The 24,409-nt window shown below is 36.5% G+C and overlaps 1 protein-coding gene across 6 annotated transcripts in view; it reads right to left on the bottom strand.

The window, feature by feature from the left end:
- Nucleotides 1–24,409, bottom strand: part of LOC149789085 (pseudouridylate synthase 7 homolog) — an 87,924-nt gene that overhangs the window by 12,748 nt on the left and 50,767 nt on the right. For all 6 annotated transcript variants that reach the window (XM_089975280.1, XM_089975276.1, XM_089975279.1 and 3 more), the window contains 3 exons: nt 24,254–24,398; nt 19,038–19,172; nt 12,797–12,866 (listed from right to left, as the gene is read on the bottom strand). In XM_089975280.1, coding sequence (XP_089831406.1) covers nt 12,797–12,866; nt 19,038–19,172; nt 24,254–24,398 — 350 coding nt within the window. The remainder of the gene's footprint in view (nt 1–12,796; nt 12,867–19,037; nt 19,173–24,253; nt 24,399–24,409) is intronic.

Consider the following 24,409-nt stretch of genomic DNA (forward strand, 5'->3'; position numbering starts at 1 on the left):
AAGTATAATTATTGGTATTAATTATGACGTAGATGGTTAATTGCTAATTACGACCGCAAAAATCAGAAATCTACAGAGAAATATATTTACAGAATTATCTCTCTTTCGCTCAAGTCGAAAAATAAGTAGTATACGAGTGGAGAATGCTGGGAGCCAAAATAAAAATTAAATAAATGGTTAATAAATATAATTCTACGTAATTACTTGATAGTGATGATAATTTATCATTAACAATATTAGAAAATAATTTTTTGCTTATATTTTTTTGAGAAAGCAGATCTGGTTATATTTTCTGCGACTCTTTGTACCGAACGCGAGTTAATATCAAAGTATTTCGCAGCTGAATTCATTCACTGAAATATAATTTCTTCGCCAGTTTCTACGTTTGTTGATTTTACCACCCTCTTTCCAATTGTTTTGCATTTACCAGTCATACCCCGTGCCGAATTTTCGCTATATGTAATAACCTGAAGGTTGGATAAATTATTGTTTTGAGGGTCTGAGTCAATATGATCGATCACAAGACCATCTTTAATCAATCCATTGCAACACTCGAAAAATAAATCTATGATAGGAATATGTTTTATTTCTCCCAATGGTAAATTGGAGATAACCAGCATTAGTAACAAAACCAACTGGTCTTTTCAACATACAATTTCTGATTACACCATCACGATTTGCTTCGTAGTTTGTTATTACAGGATGTGGGACAAATTCATTTTGCTCCATTATACAATAATATCATTGTTAAAATCATAATTTGTCTGAAAACTTAGTTAAATAATCCTCCACACATTTTATGGCTCCGTCACTGACATTTTTTTTATCGTAGTATCTTTTAAGTTCTCTGTATTTTTTTCCACCACAATGTGCACATAGCTCTGTTTTACCTCGTACTCCAACACCACATCGCAGACATGGTATCGGTCCTAGACTTCCACTGCGAATGGACTGCAAGTGAATCCCGCAGAATTCCTTCCTGCAGGGTTTATTGCAGGGAGTTAATAATCCAATCATCAACCATTTGCACTTGTTCTGTTGAGACACTGTATATATAATATTTTTTATTTAAATACTTGTCTGAAATATAATATGGATGAGTTTGAGAGATTATCCAGAATCAAGCCTTGGAAAACAAGTAAATTTAATCTCGACAGGATATCTTCTGATTTACCAATAAAACATCTAGCTGATCCGAAAAATAAAAGTTTGACCAATAAAATTCATGACGCCAAGAAAGAATTTCATGCAGATGGTGCATCTCATGTATGGTCAATGTTCAAGATTATACACGACAAAGATATCATAGACGCTACGATGAATGACGAAAGAGCAGCAGCTATTATTAAACAGCTCGATGATAGAAGTTATCTTTTTAGAATAAAATTTGTTGTACTTGCAGAAACAGATAATTGGATTATCTGTGACAAATATGACCCTGTCATTGGTAATAACAAAATCGTTGTATTAAATAGAAATTCCAAACCAGGAGCGCTGACTAGTATTGACAAACCGTATTATGAACGAGCATATCCTTTGACCACGGTTATTTATGGAATCTATGTGATAAATGAAAAACCCAGCATTAATAAACTGGCGCCGATGAAAATTTCAAAACTAAATTGTGTAGCCGAGCGAGTAACAGAACATTTTACAAACATGATGCGCAGAAACGGTCTGACGAATTTACGACGTGAAAAAATAAACAAATGGGCTGATTTAGTGAAGGATAATGGAGCTACAATAAACGATGTTGCTAAGTTGGAAAAAACACTAAAATTCCCAATAATCGTAGTGACGATAACCGGAGAGATCTTGTATGAATCAAAATATAAATCAAGAGGAGCTTCAATCGAAATTATTGATCATAACACTCACACGTGGACCAGCGCAATAACAGTGTTTCCATGAGATCTAACTATTAAATTTTACCACGGAGACATGTTTGATTTTATGAACGAAATAAGTAAAATTGATCCTGTGTCAGTATGGCTGTTTCAGAGTTCTGAAAATGACGGTCTGATTATTAGATCAGATGGAAGTATTTGTACCGAAGAAAAAATTCAGTTCGATCAGTTTGTAAGACCGAGTGGTGTTATTTATCGTACAGATCTTCTCCACGAAAAAATGAAAAATCTTGCGCTGCAATATACTGATGATACTGATGAACTATTGAGCAACTGTTTTACTGTTCCATCAGTTGCGGCTCATTTTGCTAGAAAGAAAAATTTGTGGAAGCCAACTCAGTCCGATTTTCTTAATGATATAATACTGAGTTGTGTCAAATACGGACACGGTGGATTGTGGAATACCAGGTATAATTATAGAGATGTTATTTCGGTTGATATGGTTGCATGTTATCCTGGAAGTTTTCTTGGATACAGAGATTGTTCTGTATACTTTGAGCGATTCGGTCATCTGACGCACGAGATGACATGAGTATTGATAAATGGACCATTACCGGATTTTGACTTAACTGGATTTGCTTGAATCAAGTCATTTGAGTTTGCTATGGGTCTTCATCCAATTTGTTATGTTTGGTTTGGAAAACATTTTTCAGAAAAAATGTGGGCACCAATAGTACTGTTACAGTATATGCTTGACTGTGCGATGTTAACACTGTTGATTGTAAGTGAAGCAATTATATCATACCGGAAACAAACCGAAGTTTGGTTACCACAACAAAAGAAATATTCCGATAATGAACCCCCCGAAAAAACCAATTACGAGAATAAAATTATAAAAGATCTCGGTAGAAAAATAATCGTCAAGTTCACCCAAGGAGGATCATATGATCATAAACGACACTGTAGAAGACTGATCATGGACGATGCTGAGTTAGATTTTATAATCGCTGATACAATGAACAGAAATACATTTATAAGTCGAGAAATTGCTTTCTTGTCAAATGGAACTAAATTAGGTACAATTGTGACCTATATGGACGGTGAGTCACCTCAGTATACTCATTTAAGATCTTCAATGGTCACGTACATTTCAATAAATCTATTATCGATGATAAACAGAATTTCTACACTTGCTGTCAGAGTCGCTACGGATTCGTTTTATATCAATAAAAAATAAACAGGATTACTAGAACAACTACATATCGGTACTTGTGCATCATGGGGTTCGTGGAGAATAAAAAAAGAAAATATACTTGACTATTCCGAATCAGCTGATGTTGAAGTTAAAGATATTTATTGTAAAAAACATCAAACACTACAGTTATCATCTGCACCATCAGTGTACAATCCAATAACTAGAAATAAAACAGTTTATCTAAATGGACCTGGGAGTTCTGGTAAAACCACTCGAGCGATCGAACTGTTTCAGAACTCAGATATGATCGTGTTAACACCCACACAGACTCGCGCAAGAGATGAAACAATGACAAGTACAATCATTTACCTATCACAGCTTCTTCCGATGGAAAGGTGATATATGGACATCTTTAAGGATGGGCGAGAAATACATTCCAAGGATCATCATTTAGGATGAAATATGCACGGTGCTGTTAGAAACATTACAAACATTTCTAGATTGGTTGTTAACAAGAAATACTGCTGTGATAATGTACGGCCATCATGGTCAACCACCACCGTTTGTTGGACCATCTCCACATAATTGGTTAAAAAATTTCGTTGATTATTACGAAGAAATAAATGATGATCGTAGAGCAATTGATGAAGAATTAAAACAGTTTAAAAAATTAATCAGACTATAGCCGAATAAAATTCAATGTGAAGTAATGTGTGGGATAATTTCAGAAACTTCAATGAACGACTTTCTACAAACGTGGAGACCAAATGATCTGATAGTTGCAAGCAGAAAAATAGTTCGTGATACACTTCAACGGGAATTGTTTCAGTTACATAAAGAAAAATTTCCAACATTACCAGTTCCATTATGTTATCGACCAGCTGATACACGGCGGCAGAATATTGATATTGATATACCAGGACAGACCAAGAAACAGAATTTAGTATTAAATGATATTATCACAGTTGATATCAATGCTGTTGAAGATGCATTATCGTTGAACAAATCTCCGTGGACACGAGGATATGCAATGACAATACATTTATCTCAAGGATTAAGTATTACCAAACAGTTGTTTGGATTATAGATGATCGTATCGAGTGGTCAAACTTAGTTTATCTCGCAGTGTCTCAAGTCAGAAGAATATCTCAGTTGCGGAGAATTGTCTTGGACGAGTCAGTGACTAGTGATGATATTGACAATGATATAATAAGAAAAAAATTAGCTGGTTATAAACAATCTGATAAAAAAATAAACGCGATTTTGACCTTCATGTTGAATTTATCAGCATGTTGAAACAACAGCAGAATAATCAATGTGCAAGTTGTAATTGTGTGATGTTATGGAGATATTCAAATAATAATCCAAGACAATTTACCGTAGATAGAAAGGATAACAGTCGCGGTCATACATGAGAAAATGTAATGTTGACCTGTCTTCAGTGTAATCGATGTAGGGGTGCTAGTTAAGTGATCTGGGTGGTAATTGCATACCCTCAGGAATTACTTGTAGTTGTTCATGTGTAAATCCACATTGAGGAGCAGTTGAATCTAATCTGTAGATTACAGGTCTACCTGAGGATCTTGTTACGTTAGATATCTTATGTGTGGTAACACTCCAAATAGGATCAGTCGCTCTTTTTTTACCACCTTCGAGTTCACTGGGTTCATATAAATACCTTACAGTAACATTACCTAATACTGGCTGCGCTGAAAAATCACGTCGTTGTGCAGGTATATTTTTTTTTGTAATTGCATTAATAGGTTTCATGTTGATCGTTCGAGTAATCTCATTATTTAATGCAGTTATCACACTTGGTAATCTTGCAACCCATTCGTGAGATCTTTTATCCTGAATAAATTCCTTTGCATATTGATATCCAAATAACCACTCAGCTAGCGTTCGATTAAATCATTCAACAATTGCTTGATCACGATGAATTGTAGTGTGTCGTCGTATTTTGATATTATATCGCTTCATCAACAATGATACTGGACCAAGAAATTCTTTGCCAGGATCAACCTGTAGCAGCTGTGGCCATTGCAAGGGTCCACGTTGATAAATTTGTGTAAAAGAAGAAGCTACTTCAGCAGCTGTCTTTGTCAATAATGGTTCTGCTTCATTATATCTACTTGCAACATCAATGACAGTTAGCATGTATTTGTACGTTTTACGACGTACAGTATCGTGTGGTAAAAATAAGATATCTGCTTGATGAACTTCATTAGGAACACTAACATCGAAATACGCATACTGAATTTGTTTCGGTGGTGGTAGGTAAATTTGCCATATTGCCTGTTTGGATAACCATTTTTTAGCAGTAACACGTGTAACTTTTGCTGCCTCAGCAAGTTTACTAATTGCTGCGTTACCTTTCCAGTATCCTCTTGGGGCACCTAGCACTAATTTACCTTTCATCGCGGATCTTACTAACCAATTAGCTAGTGATTCTCTTATATTTTTATTTTTATAGCATTTAATGCATGAATTACTTTCACATCTGCGATATGTCCGTCTTGTAGATTTTCACTTTTATACGCTACATCATGAACATGACACGCTTTATCAATAGCATTTATTGGATACTCACCTGGTTTTGGTTGATCCTGATTATCAAGTCCGATATCAAGTCAAGTACCAGGACCACAATAATTATATCCAGGCAGATGTTTTTCTCCTGGTTATTTAGCCCAGGGAGTTCCTGGGAACTTTGGCATTAATTTAGCAATATCACCACCATCTTTTATAGGTTAAAAAGAAAACTTTTTTCTGTTACATACTACACATCTTCCACCATATGCTATTCTCGCATTTTTTGTTGTAACCGTGGACAGATCATTAGTTGAGGTTTTGGTTCTACAGCATAAACAATATAGATTCATATGTTTATATAATATGGATATGATTGATTTCTCAGCGACTCAAAAACAAGAGCCAGTTAAACACCATCCTGCGTTGCCAAATTCGATCAGAATGATAATAATAGGACCATCTGGATCGGGTAAGACGCAATTGTTACTTAATCTTATAATGAGATGGCTAAAATGGGATAAGTTGTATTTGGTAGCACCAACAGTTGATGATCAGAGATGCTACGATGTGCTTAAAGATTTTAATGAAAACGCGCAATTACTGGATGACGATGTCATTAAATTTATAACCGATATTAATGAAGCACCATCTGTAGATGATCTAGATGGATTTATTAATAATTTAGTTGTATATGATGATGTGATGCTGGACAAACAATCAAATCCAGCTAGAATATTTTCTCAAGAAAGACAAAGAAACACTGATGTGATATATGTTATTCAGCGATACGTACAGATTCCGAAAGTAATCAGGGATAACTGTAATGTTTTAGTTGTGTTTAATGGCATATACACACATACGCTGCACAATATTCATCAAACTTGGTGTAGCGGAGATATGGATATAATTAAATTTAGAAATTTCTTTTCACGAGCGTAAGCTACTCTGCATGGATTTATAACAATAAATTTATATGATCCTAGATCCCGATATCGTGTAGGTCTCGATAAAATATTTGGATAAATTAATAGCAGCAGGGAGGGCGCGACCTCAATTAAGACGTAATTGCATAAACAACGTGCATAATAAACTAGAAAAAACACCAACGACAATGGAGTAATATTAATTAGAAAAATTCCGGAGAGATTTTCTCAGTAAAGTGTCGATGCTTTTTAAAAATTTTATCGACGCTTTTTATTTTTCGATCATTTGTAGGAAGGCTTATTTTTGACATTTGGACGTTTTTCGACCATTGGTCTATTCGCCCTTCCTGCTGCTTTAGTACTTTCAAGACTGGACTATTGTAACTCAATTCTGTCTGGTTCATCTCAATATCTGCTCCAGAAACTTCAAAAAGTTGAAAACACAGTTGCTTGGATCATACTTAGAGTACCATGATCAGAGCAGACCTCCCCGCTGCTCTGTACCCTATACTGGCTATCCATTCGATCCAGAATCAAACATAAAAGTTGTTCTCTGTGCTACGTTTCACTGTCAAACTCTAGTCCAACATACCTATCCGACCCCACCTATGTGTACACACCAGCCAGATAATTACGCTCTTCTGACAATCGTATACTCATTATTCCCACTATGAAAACAAAGTCATATGGACAGCTTTTTTTTGCATACCAGGGCCCAGCAACGTGGAATAAATTGCCCACTGAACTTAGACACAAAGACACAGTGATCACATTCAAGAGGGCTCTCAAAACTTACTTATTTCGACTGCAAGAACAAACTTAAAGACCTAATAATGTTTCCTACCTTAAATATTCTCAGCATGTTTTTGTTTTTTTAATGTTTTCTAACTTCATGGTGTTTGTTTTCGTAATAATATCATTATATGTTTTTTATCTTATAGGTGTTGTCTAATGTTGTAAAGCACTTAGAGCTTCTAAAGATTAGGTGCTATACAAAGTCCTCATTATTATTATTATTATGTGGGAAGGAATACAATGACTTTTTTGCAGTAGTTTAATACAAGGATATGGGAAGGTTGCTGTTGTTGTTGGGTTTAATGCCATTTTTCAGCACATGATATGCTATGCATGGTGGCCAGTATTAATGGTGGAGGAAGAACCCTGGAAAACCCCAGGAAGAACCACCTACAAACGAGAAGCTACTGGCAAGCTTTCTCACATACCCACATTGGCCGAATCTGAGACTCAAACCCACGCAGACAGAGGTGAGATGGCAGTGATCCGTAATGGAGAGCGCTTTAGACCACTCAGCCACTCGGGGCCCCTTAATATGGGAAGGAATACAATGAATTATTTGTCAGTAGTTTAATAAATGGATATGGGAAGGGATACAATTAATTTTTTGTCAGTAGTTTAATAAATGGATATGGGAAGGGATACAATTAATTATTTGTCAGTAGTTTAACACAAGGACATGGGAAGAAATACAATGAATATTTTGTCAGTAGTTTAATACATGGATATGGAAAGGAATACAATAAATTTTTTGTCAGTAGTTTAATAAATGGATATGGGAAGGGATACAATGAATTTTTTGTCAGTAGTTTAACACAAGGACATGGGAAGAAATACAATGAATATTTTGTCAGTAGTTTAATACATGGATATGGGAAGGAATACAATGAATTTTCTGTCTAGTTTAATACATGGATATGAGAAGGAATACAGTAGTCCCCCTCTTGAACGGCCCCCCTGACCAGCGGCCACCCGCTCCTTACGGCCAGAATCCGTTGGCACCGACGAGTTTGTGTTCAAAAGTACCCCTCGCGAAAGGCCACCCGGCTAATGCGACCAGCGGCCAGCATAATAGTGCAAAATTTTAAAATTTACCCCTCAAAAGCGGCCGCATTTTATTTGAATATGTATCCAGAACAAGTATTTTATTCATAATGTGTGTTAAGTAATCCGATTTCTGTTTCCCGATGTCAGGTTTTCGTTACTGAAAGAAGTGTTGAGTAAAGTACATTTACCACTAAGGTTAATATTATATCATTTACGCCTCACGAGAAGCCAAATTTATTCCATAAAAACCGAGAAAGACTCAAATTTTAATCCATACAAAAGGGTACATACATGTAATCCAATTAGCCTTACTGCTGTGTTATCATAAGATGTCTGGTTTCGTCACTCTGATAATTGTTAAAATTACAATTATTGAACAGTAGTAACAGCTGAGAAGTGGCAGTATCAATGTACAATACCCAAGTCAGCAGGAAAATGGTTTGGTAGCCTTTATGGCTTCCCTAAGTAAGATGTTGAGATTGTTCACTTTGATAATCAGTGGCTATTACTACTGACAATAATTGTCAAAAAATTACAAATCCTAGCGGCCGCGAGGTCAAATCTGCGTGATGTTAATGGTACATATCGAAACCGTTTTGGCTTCTCTCACTCAGTTTAAAGAAATGTATAAAAACAATAGGGTACCAGACTGCGACTAACGAATAAAGTGACAAGATCGCTGCCTTTAAAAACACACGGCAATTTGTTTAGATGCATACAAAATTGTTTTATCAGTATTGTAGTTGGCAACATGAACAAATTACTGCAAAAAGATCAACATGTCATCGAGGAAAATAAAAATTCTCAGTTTAGAGGAGAACGTGAAAGTAATTCAACTGACGGGGGTGGGGGGGTCGTCGAGGATCCTTGCAGAAAACTAATGTTGGGAAGACTCCGATAAACAGTATCGTGAAAGATAATGAAACAATTCTGCAGAAGTGGAAAGGTGAAATGGACGGAGAAAGGAAGATTGTTTGAGCCAGGAGACGTTTGTATCCTGATTTGAATGACAAGAAAAAGCAAACATTTTGTCAGTTGAATTGGGATATGACGACCGCAAGTAACGGATGGTTGCACAGATTTCAAATACGACACAATATCAAGTGTTCTGTCCTTAGTGGCGAATCGGCTGATGTTAATAATGAAGTTGTCGAAGATTGGAACAAAAGACTAAACGATATATGCAGGGGATATGACAGCAAGGATATTTTTAATGTGAGGAGACTGGTTTGTTTTTTAGACTGTTGCCAACAAAGTGACAGATGATGTGAACTGTAACATAATTATAAAGACAGTTTTAAAACTATATCAATGGCTATTCATAGCAATCTTTTGAAAATGATGACAAAGTTTGTTTTACATTTGTTTCACATCATGCATGTGACCTTTTAATTAAAATATTAAATATTTAAAATTAAATGTACTTGTGACTTTTTTCATATGTATTTACTATTCACATTTGTCATCCCCTCTAGAAAGGCCACCCGCATTATAAGGCCACTTCCCTGCTGCATTAGGGGTGGCCTTATAAGAGGGGGACTACTGTACAATGAATTAGTTTTGTCAGTAGTTTAATACATGGATATGGGAAGTAATACAATGAATTATTGTTGTCAGTAGTTTAATACATGGATATGGGAATTAATACAATAAATTATTTTTGTCAGTAGTTTAATACAAGGATATGGGAAGGAATGCAATGAATTTTTTTGTCTAGTTTAATACATGGATATGGGAAGGGATACAATGAATTTTTTGTCAGTAGTTTAACACATGGATATGGGAAGGAATACAATGAATTAGTTTTGTCAGTAGTTTAAAACATGGATATGGGAAGTAATAAAATGAATTATTGTTGTCAGTAGTTTAATACTAGGATATGGGAAGGAATACAATGAATTTTTTGTCAGTAGTTTAATACATGGATATGGGAAGGGATACAATGAATTTTTTGTCAGTAGTTTAACACAAGGATATTGGAAGTAATACAATGAATATTTTGTCAGTAGTTTAATACATGGATATTGGAAGGAATACAATGAATTTTTTTGTCAGTAGTTTAATACATGGATATGAGAAGTAATACAATGAATTATTGTTGTCAGTAGTTTAATACATGGATATGGGAAGGAATACAATGAATTATTGTTGTCATTAGTTTAATACATGGATATGGGAAGTAATACAATGAATTATTGTTGTCAGTAGTTTAATACATGGATATGGGAATTAATACAATAAATTATTTTTGTCAGTAGTTTAATACAAGGATATGGGAAGGAATGCAATGAATTTTTTTGTCTAGTTTAATACATGGATATGGGAAGGGATACAATGAATTTTTTGTCAGTAGTTTAACACATGGATATGGGAAGGAATACAATGAATTAGTTTTGTCAGTAGTTTAAAACATGGATATGGGAAGTAATAAAATGAATTATTGTTGTCAGTAGTTTAATACTAGGATATGGGAAGGAATACAATGAATTTTTTGTCAGTAGTTTAATACATGGATATGGGAAGGGATACAATGAATTTTTTGTCAGTAGTTTAACACAAGGATATTGGAAGTAATACAATGAATATTTTGTCAGTAGTTTAATACATGGATATTGGAAGGAATACAATGAATTTTTTTGTCAGTAGTTTAATACATGGATATGAGAAGTAATACAATGAATTATTGTTGTCAGTAGTTTAATACATGGATATGGGAAGGAATACAATGAATTATTGTTGTCATTAGTTTAATACATGGATATGGGAAGTAATACAATGAATTATTGTTGTCAGTAGTTTAATACATGGATATGGGAATTAATACAATAAATTATTTTTGTCAGTAGTTTAATACAAGGATATGGGAAGGAATGCAATGAATTTTTTTGTCTAGTTTAATACATGGATATGGGAAGGGATACAATGAATTTTTTGTCAGTAGTTTAACACATGGATATGGGAAGGAATACAATGAATTAGTTTTGTCAGTAGTTTAAAACATGGATATGGGAAGTAATAAAATGAATTATTGTTGTCAGTAGTTTAATACTAGGATATGGGAAGGAATACAATGAATTTTTTGTCAGTAGTTTAATACATGGATATGGGAAGGGATACAATGAATTTTTTGTCAGTAGTTTAACACAAGGATATTGGAAGTAATACAATGAATATTTTGTCAGTAGTTTAATACATGGATATTGGAAGGAATACAATGAATTTTTTTGTCAGTAGTTTAATACATGGATATGAGAAGTAATACAATGAATTATTGTTGTCAGTAGTTTAATACATGGATATGGGAAGGAATACAATGAATTATTGTTGTCATTAGTTTAATACATGGATATGGGAAGTAATACAATGAATTATTGTTGTCAGTAGGTTAATACATGGATTAAGGAAGTAATACAATGAATTATTGTTGTCAGTAGTTTAATACATGGATTAAGGAAGTAATATAATGAATTATTGTTGTCAGTAGTTTAATACATGGATTAAGGAAGTAATACAATGAATTATTGTCGTCAGTAGTTTAATACATGGATATGGGAAGGAATACAATGAATTATTGTTGTCAGTAGTTTAATACATGGATTAAGGAAGTAATACAATGAATTATTGTCGTCAGTAGTTTCATACATGGATATGGGAAGGAATACAATGAATTATTGTTGTCAGTAGTTTAATACATGGATATGGGAAGGAATACAATGAATTATTGTTGTTATTAGTTTAATACATGGATATGGGAAGGAATACAATGAATTATTGTTCTCAGTAGTTTAATACATGGATTAAGGAAGTAATACAAAGAATTATTGTTATCAGTAGTTTAATACATGGATTAAGGAAGTAATACAATGAATTATTATTGTCAGTAGTTTAATACATGGATTACGGAAGTAATACAATGAATTATTGTTGTCAGTAGTTTAATACAAGGATATGGGAAAGAATACAATGAATTTTTTGTCAGTAGTTTAATACATGTTTAATACATGGATATGGGAAGGGATAGAATGAATTGTCAGTAGTTTAATACATGGATGTGGGAAGTAATACGATGAATTATTTTTGTCAGTAGTTTAATACATGAATATGGGAATACAATGAATGTTTTTGTCAGTAGTTTAATACATTGATATGGGAAGTAATACAATGATAATGTTTGCATGGTGCATAATCTAAAAATATCAACAGGCCACTGGATTTTTGGGCATGGATTTGGTGCAGACACCCTTCAAAACTAATAAATCCTGGTAAAAAAAATGGATCTAAATATAAACATAAAAATATTAATGTATATGATGCAGACATCATCAATCACAATTTCAATGGAAGTGCAATAACTAAGTTTTGTTTTTGTACGACAACTGTTTTAGCATAAATTCAGAAATTTTGTGCTTGGAGACTAAGTAGTTATTTTCAATGGGTAGATGTGACCTGCTACTTACTTGATCTTGTGCCGCATGTTTTCTATGTCCAGTTTATCATGTGCCAAGGCTTCTCTGTACCAGTCATACACTGCAAAATAAAATCTGTACCAGTCATACACTGCAAGATAAATCTGTACTATTCATACTCTGCAAGATAAATTTGTACCAGTCATACAGTGCAAAATAAATCTGTACTAGTCATGCTCTGCAAGATAAATCTGTACCAGTCATAATCTGCAAGATAAACCTACCAGTCATACTCTGCAAAATAAATCTGTACTTTTCATACTCTGCAAGATAAATCTGTACCAGTCATACACTGCAAAATAAATCTGTACCAGTCATACTTCAAAATAAATCTGTACTAATCATAATCTGCAAGATAAATCTGTACCAGTCATACACTGCAAAATAAATCTGTACCAGTCATACACTGCAAGATAAATCTGTACTAGTCATAATCTGCAAGATAAATCTACCAGTCATACACTGCAAAATAAATCTGTATTAGTCATACTCTGCAAGATAAATCTGTACCAGTCATACACTGCAAAATAAATCTGTACTTTTCATACTCTGCAAGATAAATCTGTACCAGTCATACACTGCAAAATAAATCTGTACTAGTAATTCTCTGCAAAATAAATCTGTACCAGTCATAAACTGCAAAATAAATCTGTACATGTCATACTCTGCAAGATAAACCTGTACTAGACATACACTGCAAAATAAATCTGTACACATCATACTCTGCAAGATAAACCTGTACTAGACATATACTGCAAGACAAATCAGATTTAATTTGAAAAAATTAGTTTTTTCATTTTCTTCTCTGATTTGGAATTCAGTTTTTAATTAAATAAAATCCTCACTCCAAATACTGTGACCAAGGGGTTCTCACCAGTTATTACATACTTTTGTGAGAGTAACGTATGTAAGGTGATGTTGTTTAAATTTAAAACATGAGCAGTAGAGAGAATGTTGGCCTACCTCAATGCTACTTTGATGTAATGTGGCTGACATTTCATTGGATATGTATCTAAGCACACTGTTAACTAAAATGACTGCTTCACCGTGCTAAAAAAAATCAGCCCAAATTAGTCCAAAGTACACTATCCTTAGTAGCTATTAAAATAGGGAAAATGAATTTTGCCAGACTAGACAATACCAGTTTCTGAAAGTGCAATGAATAAATTACCAAATATATAAAATGTAAAAAAAAGTTATTGAATCTTTTTTTTTTTTTTACAATTTACCTCTGAAGTTCAGGAGGTGAAAATGACCCAGTAGAGCTAGCACTTTTTTGAATGGTGAACATCTGGAGTAAGACCAAGCTGTATACTCTATACCCCATAGTACACCCATCAATCATACACCAAAATATAGGGAATTAAAGGTTCTTTGAATTTAACCTAAGATATACAAGGTCTTTTTTAAATCACCAGTAAAACCAGCTAGGAAACCTGGGAAATTCTTTTTCTTTAAAATTTGAACCCTATGGGAAATACAAAACTGGAGCACCACCCAAAGAGCTGATCAACGATTAGTGGAAATGGCAGCTAATCAACATGATTCTAGATACAGTTGCTGCGCCCTGGCCTTAGTCCAGTAATATATATTTTCTGGTCAACAAAACTTTAAACACCTGATGAGAGGTTTATTTGCGATGGACTGATATTCTGTCCAGGAGTCTCTTTCCTCTGTCTCTCTCTCTCCTAAATCATCATGAAAAATAATACTGTAGATGTTTTAGAACTAGTGTTAATGTATAGAAACCATTCTTCTTGTTAAAGTCTGAGCGACCATGACCTTTTTACCTTGAAATCAATAGGATTCTTCTTTAACCCAAGTCCAAGCCATTCATACAGTTTGGTAACTGTTGATGGTAGGCAAATCAGGTTATTGTGTGGAACAAAACTGGTAACAGATGGATTGTTGAACAGACAGTGTTATAGCATAAGATGTTCTGCCTTATAGTGGGCATACAAAATGTAAACTACTCCCATAATTTGTCACACACCACTAATTCTGTAAACATGGGGATAATCCTTGGGGAAAAGAATAGGCCTAGTGACCAATGTCTATTTGATACCTGAATTTGTCTTTTTGTACTCATACCCATAAAGTACACATTAACTCATTACCCCTGGAGATTTAAGTCATTTTCGCCTCAAATGTGAGTAGGAAACACATTTTGGGGGCTACTTCTGAATACATCCAAATAAATCTGCTTCCAAGAAATTTCCATTTAGCCTGATGCATCATCGTGTTAGAAATGTTGTTTTTCATTGAACATTTCACTCGTGCATGTGCAGAAGGGTAAAAGTTGGAGTTCTTTGTTTTGGCTTTTTTTGTGTGCTATTGGACCCATCAATTTTGTGTCTTGGCCACATTTTACTCCAAATCACAATTTGTCCTACTTTTTGCAAAGATTTGCAAGTCTTTGTGCAGTTCAGACTCATCTGCTTTAGATCTGAGGTCAACAGGTAAAAAATCCTGACACAAAATCAGATTCCGACAATGAAGGTATTTATGATATATAAAAAATCAGGTCTAAAAAATGTTTTCCATCTATATTCTGTAATGCGAGTAGAAAGTCCAGATTATTTGGTATCACTGTAGAGCTACATCTATCTACTTTTCTGTAATACCACGCACTTTGGAGTATCTTAAATGACCTTCATACTACAGAGATCAAAAGTAGGGTACTACCTCCTGATACAAACATGGTATCAGGGGGTTAATGAGTTAAGGGGATCTTGTATGTTTTATAATTATGACCTGGGGCTAAGGTCCTGGATGGCAAGGGTTGATTAATGAGTGAGTCTCTGATGCCTGTATAACTTCATCTTTTCCCAATATGTTTATATAGGGCTGGAAGGCCTTGGGTTTTGGGAAGGGGAGGGGGGGAGGGGAAAGAAGCATGGGGAATAACTAGCAAAAAATATGCTCATGTAAGTTTTCAACTAAATCAATGAGGACTTAGCCTGACAGATAACTGGGCCAATCACAGCAGTCTCCTTGATTGTTCCACACAATAGGAGATAACAATCCATTTCACCTTTAAAAATACATCAATTCCACAGGTGAAGCACTTCAGCTTTTCTCCCAAATTATTATATGACTTAACTGGATCATATGTCATCCTGACATTCATGTGTGGCCATTTGGAAGTATCTCATACCATTAACTGTAGGGGCCCCGAGTGGTGGAGTGGTCTAAAGTGCTCACCATTACGGATCACTGCCATATCACCTCTGTCTGCATGGGTTTGAGTCTCAGGCTCAGCTAATGTTGGTATGTGAGAAAGCTTGCCGGTAGCTTCTTGTGGGTCAGTGGTTCTTTCCAGAGTTTTCCCGGGTTCTTCCTCCACCATCAATACTACCTGCCATGTATATCCTATCTTGTGCTGAAAAATGGCGTTAAACCCCATTACAGCAACTGTAAACTGGTATTGAACATTGTACCACTGACTGCCATTAGCAAAATAAATTAGTTAAATATCATCATTTGCAAATTGGTTGTTAACATCATACCAATGACTGCATACTGATGTTAAACAAAATACCATTGACTACAAACTGGTATTAAACATCATACCACTGACAGCATACTGGTGTTAAACATCATACTACTGACAGCATACTGGTGTTAAATATCATTTGCAAATTGGTCGTTAACATCATACCAATGACTACATACTGATGTTAAACATAATACCATTGACTACATACTGGTATTAAACATCATACCACTGACAGCATACTGGTATTAAACATCATACCACTGACAGCATACTGGTGTTACACATCATACCACTGACTGAATACTGGTGTTAAACATCATACCACTGACAGCATACTGGTGTTAAACATCATACCACTGACAGCATATTGGTGTTAAACATCATTCCATTGACTGAATACTGGTGTTAAACATCATACCACTGACAGCATACTGGTATTAGACATCATACCACTGACAGCATACTGGTGTTAAACATCATACCACTGACTGAATACTGGTGTTAAAGATCATACCACTCACAGCATACTGGTGTTAAACATCATACCACTGACAGCATATTGGTGTTAAACATCATACCACTGACTGAATACTGGTGTTAAACATCATACCACTGACTGAATACTGGTGTTAAACGTCATACCACTCACAGCATACTGGTGTTAAACATCATACCACTGACAGCATATTGGTGTTAAACATCATACCACTGACTGAATACTGGTGTTAAATATCATCTGCAAATTGATGTTTAACATCATAAAACTGACTGCATAATGGTGTTTAACATTACTAAATGAACATTTTTGTCACCTCTAATTACCTTCCATGTTTTAATTGGCCATGATACACATGGAAACCTGATGTGAGGCTCCATTAAATCAACATGCAGAATATTGTGAGACATAATATCTGATACAGGCTGATAACCACTTGAAAAGCATGTTAAGTCACTGAAAGAGAATATTTATTGCATGTTACAGTCACTGAAAGGGAATATTCTTTGCATGTTGTGTTAGTGACCTGATATGGTACAACACAAAATCAAACTTGCTAAAGTCTGACAGTAATGCCTGCCCTGTTAACTTTTTAGAGTTGATCGACAATATTTCACACTCCAATGATGTATCTTGTGCAATGACAGACTATTAAAATTTGTGAAAAATTGATACTGTTACATAAATGTCCAAACTCACTTTAAAATGTATAATGTGCATTTTCTTGGACTACAACTGGCTGAATATGTTCTCAAGTAAAAGTCAATACTGGAAAAAGTACCCTATCACTAACTGACCATAAAATAGCTGAACAAGTATTTAAAACTTCATCAAATTTGCACAAACTGGAGTGCAAAGACTGCTCTTTTCAAACTCACAAAGAACTTTGATGGCAACTGAATTATTTTAGCATGATACAATTATTCAGATAGAATGTGTCTTTAAGATTTAAGAATGTATGTAAAATTTACAGCTGTAAATGAATTGCAAAATATATTCAAAAAGTCTCACATGCTTTTCATTGAGTTTTATCATTAGCATGATACAATTATTCAGATAGAATGTGTCTTTAAGATTTAAGAATGTATGTAAAATTTACAGCTGTAAATGAATTGCAAAATATATTCAAAAAGTCTCACATGCTTTTCATTGAGTTTTATCATTGTCTTTCAGACTGAAGTCACAGCCATGTTATTTCAAGTTTAAGCCCTGATTAACAGTGTTAATAGCACTACAATAGATTTAGACAAAAAATGACATCATATCAATAATACTATAAAGATCATGTCATTCTGAACTCCAATATAAAACACACTACCTTAATTTCCTTGTCCGATATAAAACACACTACCTTAATTTCCTTGTCCGATATAAAGCACATTACCTTAACATCCCTGTCTGATATAAAGCACACTACCTTAATTTCCTTGTCCAATATAAAACACACTACCTTAATATCCCTGTCCGATATAAAGCACATTACCTTAATATCCCTGTTCGATATAAAGCACACTACCTTAATTTCCTTGTCTGATATAGAACACACTACCTTAATTTCCTTTTCCGATATAAAGCACACTGCCTTAATTTCCTTGTCCGATATAAAGCACACTACCTTAATATCCCTGTCCGATATAAAGCACACTACCTTAATTTCCATGTCCGATATAAAGCACATTACCTTAATATCCTTGTCAGATATAAAGCACATTACCTTAATATCCCTGTCCGATATAAAGCACACTACCTTAATTTCCTTGTCCGATATAAAGCACACTACCTTAATTTCCTTGTCCAATATAAAGCACACTGCCTTAACATCCTTGTCCGATATAAAGCACACTACCTTAACATCATTGTCCGAGATAAAGCACACTACCTTAATTTCCTTGTCCGATACAAAGCACACAACCTTAATATCCTTGTCTTGGGTTCTGTACTTTCAATTGCTATCCATTATTTATCTTTTGTATATATACACATACACACACTCACACACATAGGGTCAAGCTGCAAACAACAAAGATCCTGATCTGCCATAGCATAATGTGACTATGCTGTATGTTCTAGTGACTGCTTCTAACAAACTGCATATAACCCAGACTGGCTGGCACGTTATATGACAGTATAACTGAGTTGGCACAGTTTGCAGATGGACTTGTGAGTATATATGGTAATTAATAAACTTGACATAATTCAAATTACAGTTTTGTAACTAAATCTACACTTAATCTCACCTTCATTTTTTGGATATATGACATCATATCCAGGTAGAGGTAACACCACATCATGGATATCAAACTGATTTGTATTACTGTCTGTAATGATCTCGGGGATTTGTCTTTCATGGTCCAACACATCCTCCTCAACATCTGTCCAGAGCAAAATAACCTGTTTTTATCACATGGTATTACATGTAAAATTATCATATTTTGACACCAGTCTACAAAAAATCTGACCAAGGAATAGTATCAAATAAGGTAAAAGAGCTTTAAATATGCAACATTACAATATTGCGTTTTTAATGCACAAAAACTGACCCCAAACAATTATTTTTTTCAAATAAATTAGGCAAAACAATTTAATTTTAAGCATTTAGTCCAAAGTCATGCATTCTAAAAGGAATAATTAATGTGTTAATAGTTAAGACCCAGTCATATATTGTACTCTATTGTTTTGCATTGTATCCCCAGCAAATTTTGAAAAAAATGCAATTAGTTCCAAACCAGAAAGAAACTTATTCAATTTATAAAATTATTATGGTAAATTTAAAAAAGATAATGGTTCCAGAATCTACTGATGAACTCATCATGAAGAGTGGTGGGCAAGGGCAAACAACATACAACTATCTAAATAGAAACAAAATGTGGTCATGTTACAGTCTTTTGTTCAGCAGAACTAGTAGAAATTATAAGTTGTTTTAAGCAGTGAAATTGTATTTCTTTTTTATTATGTGGACAATAAATGCTATAAGATTTAAATGTTAAACATATTAATCCATTTATAAGTATAATGATAAAAGGTTTGCAGGACATTCCTATCACACCAGAGTGAACTCAATGACCCTAAGTTGTATCATTATGTTAAAGATGGCAGTGATTTTTCAAACACATTTCATGTTAAATATAAAGAGATTTTATCAGCATGTAAAGAACAATTTTAGTTCATAATAAATACTTTGTGAGCTTCACCATTTTCAATGATGAAATAAACACATTTGTACAGTAGTTTGAATTTGCTATATGACTTTCAAAAACATAATAACAAAATCATAACATTGTTGATGCTGTAACCACCGCCATACAATGAAATCCTAAATGTGGAGATTTTTTTATCTGTAAACTCATGAAGAAAAAAACACAAACTGGTATTGCTTTTTCTCTTGATCCCAGAACACCATATCTTTCCACTGGATGATGGCTCCACTGCCTTGTGGATATCTCGGGAGAAGGAAAGGCTACACGAGTAACCCAGACAGAAAATCTGGAGTGGAGCCCCTAAGGTGGCTGGGTGTCAACTACGACTTCTTCCAGCAGCTCCTGCATCTGAACTAGTGCCAAATGTCATGTTCAGCATTCCTTTTGAACCCACCAGCAAGGATGAGAGGGGGATCCTGACGTCTGGGCAGCCCAGGATCTCCATACTCCATACCCTGGAGAGGATACTCCAGTCTCACTACTGAGTGAGGAAACAACATGGAAGCTGGCAGTTTACGGGTTATAAGTCCCACCTGATAGGGAAGGGGCACCACGGGTCAGCTTTGAAGGTGGGAGGGATCATTGTGTCCCACTGGCCGACTACAGCCCGCCTCAGACTGAGCAGCCCCCGGTCAGTAAGGTGTTGACCCGCCATCATCTGCCTGCTCCAGTGAGTGTCTGGAGCACAGTGTGTTGCTCAGCATGACAAGCAGACAGTAATTCCATACCAGACAAAAGAAACAAGAAACCAATAAAGAAGACTCCAGCTTTTCGATTTGCAATCTGAAATGTGTGCACCATGTGCACAGGCATCTCTGACGACCTCAGGGAGGTGGATGACACCAGGAAGATGGCCATCATCAATAGAGAACTCACCAGACTAAATATCAGCATAGCTGCCCTCCAGGAAACTAGGCTCGCCTTCAGCAGCTCCCTCAGAGAGGAAAACTACACCTTCTTCTGGAAGGGTTGAGAATCTGAGGATCCCCGCCAGCACAGAGTGGGCTTTGCCATAAAAACAACCTCCTGTCCTTGGTTGAGCCTCCCACAGGGGGCACTGAACATCTCTTGTCCATCCGCCTCACCACTGCTGCAGGTCCTGTCAACATCTTTAGTGTCTACGCCACCACTCTCACGTCTTCAGGGGACACAAAGGATCAGTTCTATGGGCAACTGGACGAACAGATCAAAGGATTCCCCAAAGATGAACCACTATTCCACCTCGGTGACTTTAATGCCAGAGTAGGTGTGGACCACGAGTCATGGCCTACTTGCGTCGGACATCATGGCACTGGAAAGACCAATGAAAATGGTAAAAGACTGCTGGAGCTGTGCACCTACTATGACCTGTGCGTCACAAACACCTTCATCAAGTGTGAGCCACAACACAAAGTGTCATGGAAACACCCCAGGTTTCATCGCTGGCACCAGCTCGACTTGATCATCACCACGCACTCTGCCCTTAACAGCGTCCTCTCCACCAGAACCTACCACAGTACAGACTGTGAATCCAACCATGCCCTTGTGAGCAGCAGGGTGCATCTACAGCCACACACACTACACTGCTCAAAAATAAAAGGATGCCCTCGCATAAACACTGTGCAGATTTCGGTACCCTCCAAGGTGAAGGCGTATGCGTTTGCCTTGGACCAGGCTCTCCAGGACCTACCAAAGCATGATGCCACAGCCAAGTGGAACATCATGAAGGGTGCCATCTACAGCACAGCGATGTCCATGTTTGGAAAGAAGGAGCAGCCCAGCCAGGTCCGGTTCAACACATACCTACCAAGGATGGAACCAATAATCAAGAACAAACGAAAAGCCTTCATAGCTTACAAAAAATGCCCCAATGAACGGATGCTTGCTGCTCTCAGAAATGCCCGAAGCAACACCCAACACATCGCTATACAGTGCATGAATGAGTACTGGCAACAACTGTGCGAAAGAATAAAGCGCAGTGCCGAGTCTGGAAACATCCAAGGTATATACAGTGGCATCAAGAAGGCTCTAGGCCCAACAGTGAAAGGGGTCGCCCCCACTGAAATCTCTGATGGGAGAGAAGATCACTGACCGTGAGCAACAGATGTCCAGATGGGTGGAGCACTGCTCAGAGCTATACTCCCGAGAAACGTCAGTCACTGATATGGCCCTTAGCAGCATAAGGAAACTGCCCACCATGGAGGAGCTAGACAAAGTGCCCACCTTAGAGGAGCTCAGCAAAGTAATCAACTCCCTCCCAAACGACAAAGCTCCAGGTAGTGACAGCATCCCACCTGAAGCTATCTAATGTGGGAAACCATCATTGCTTCAGCCGCTGCTTGAGCTACTTTGCCTCTGATGGGAGGAAGGAACAGTCCCACAAGACGTGCATGACACCACAATTATGACCCTTTACAAAAACAAGGGCAACCACAGTGACTGTAATAATTACAGAGGAATCTTGCTCCTGAGCATCGTTTGCATAGTGTACGCCCACATCATACTCAACAGGCTGCAGCTGCTGGCGGGCCGTGTGTACATCAGCCTGGAAAAGACAAACGTCAGCATGCAAGATACCACCATTGCCCCTTCCATCAAAATTGATAGTGTCACCCTGGAAGCAGTCAACAACTTTATGTACCTGGGGTCAACCATCAGCAACACTCTCTCGCTTGATGTGGAGCAGGACAGAGGTTTGGAAAGGCAAACACATATATGGTATGACTAACCAAGAGGGTGTGGGAAAACAACGCACTGAGAGAGCACACCAAGATCCAAGTCTACCAGGCCTGCATTCTCAGCACCCTTCTATATGGAAGTGAGACCTGGAGCACCTACATGAGGCAAGAGCACCGGCTCAACTCCTTCCATATATGGTACCTAAAACACATCCTGAAAATCAACTGGCAAGACCGCATCCCACACAGCGAGATCCTGAAGCATGCAAGTACCCCAAGCATGTACTCCATGCTGAGCAAACGCTGCCTTTGATGGCTGGGACATGTCCGACGCATGGAGGATGGGAGGCTGTCAAAGGACATCCCATACGGACAGCTGGCCACTGGCACCAGAAGAGTTGGCAGCCCCTTACTCCGTTTCAAGGATGTGTGCAAGAGGGACATGAAGGCATGCGACATTTCACCCGATGGCTGGCAAGTGCTGGCTGAGGACCGAGGCAACTGGAGACTGATGTTAAGCCCCCATAGCAGCCGCTGATGCAAGGAAAGGCCAGCTGGTGGCAGAGAAATGTGAGAGAAAGAAAAGCACGGCGCAACCCCAGTAACCCAGACTTCCCAGTATGTCTGCACCAACGGCAATAGGGACTGTCACTCACACAGGCCTGCACAGGGACAGCAGATGATGCCAACACCCCAGAGACAGACAACACTTCAAAGGCACTATTCGCATGGTCTCTCGAGACTGAGCTGCCAATGATATCTTTCAACTCTTATCTGATTGTGTTTTAATAGTACTTTAGAAACTAACTGCCACATCCTTCTTCCAACACATATCTGGAAAGTGTTATGTTTGGAGTCAATGACCTCACCAACACTGGTATGAGGCAATGAATGGCTACCCTGTCTCGTTTTCTAAAACTTAAGACAGATCAGGAAGTTACAATGTGTAAAGTTATTTACAAAAAGTTGATTTTTATATTTGATGTTCAAGAGGTTCTAAAAACAACTCCCATCATTTCTTACTCCCCCTGCAGCCCACTTCCACTATCAAAATAAACAAAACAAGTGGATCAAGTTGACAGTATAAATCAAATGGCCAATCAGAATAAACATAACAAGTGGACCAAGGTGACAGTATAAATCAAATGGCCAATCAGAATAAACATAACAAGTGGACCAAGTTGACAGTATAATTCAAATGGCCAATCAGAATAAACATAACAAGTGGACCAAGGTGACAGTATAAATCAAATGGCCAATCAGAATAAACATAACAAGCTGACTAAGGTAAGGGTGCAATTATAATGGAATAAATTCTGAAGATCTTTTCATGAAACAATATCACAGATTAATAATTATGGTTTTGAAAATTGTTGTACATGTGATGGGTTTACAAATATCTGAAACATTTTGTTGCATGCAATTAATGTCAGAAACATTATAAATTTTATCAGATAAAACTATGTATCATTCATTATGACAAATCGCTGTACAACAGTAACTTTTGATGTAACGTCTGCATTGCAATACAGTTTATGCAATTCTACCTGAGTCAAGAAACTGATAAAAATTAAGAATTGTAAACCATGAGAAATTCACCTGCTGCTTTGGTGTCACAACCTCTCAACACCAGATCCCCTGCTACCAATTTGTGACCAAATGTATGCAGTCTACCTGATGCCATTCTGTTCCATATGTAGCTCTGATAGCTGTGGATATACATCAGTCGTGTGTTTCTTGTGAGCTGAAAAAACA

This window comes from Sinohyriopsis cumingii, chromosome 11 (assembly GCF_028554795.1).
Source record: "Sinohyriopsis cumingii isolate HCF-2022 chromosome 11, ASM2855479v2, whole genome shotgun sequence".
In the NCBI taxonomy this organism is placed as follows: Eukaryota; Metazoa; Mollusca; class Bivalvia; order Unionida; family Unionidae; genus Sinohyriopsis; species Sinohyriopsis cumingii.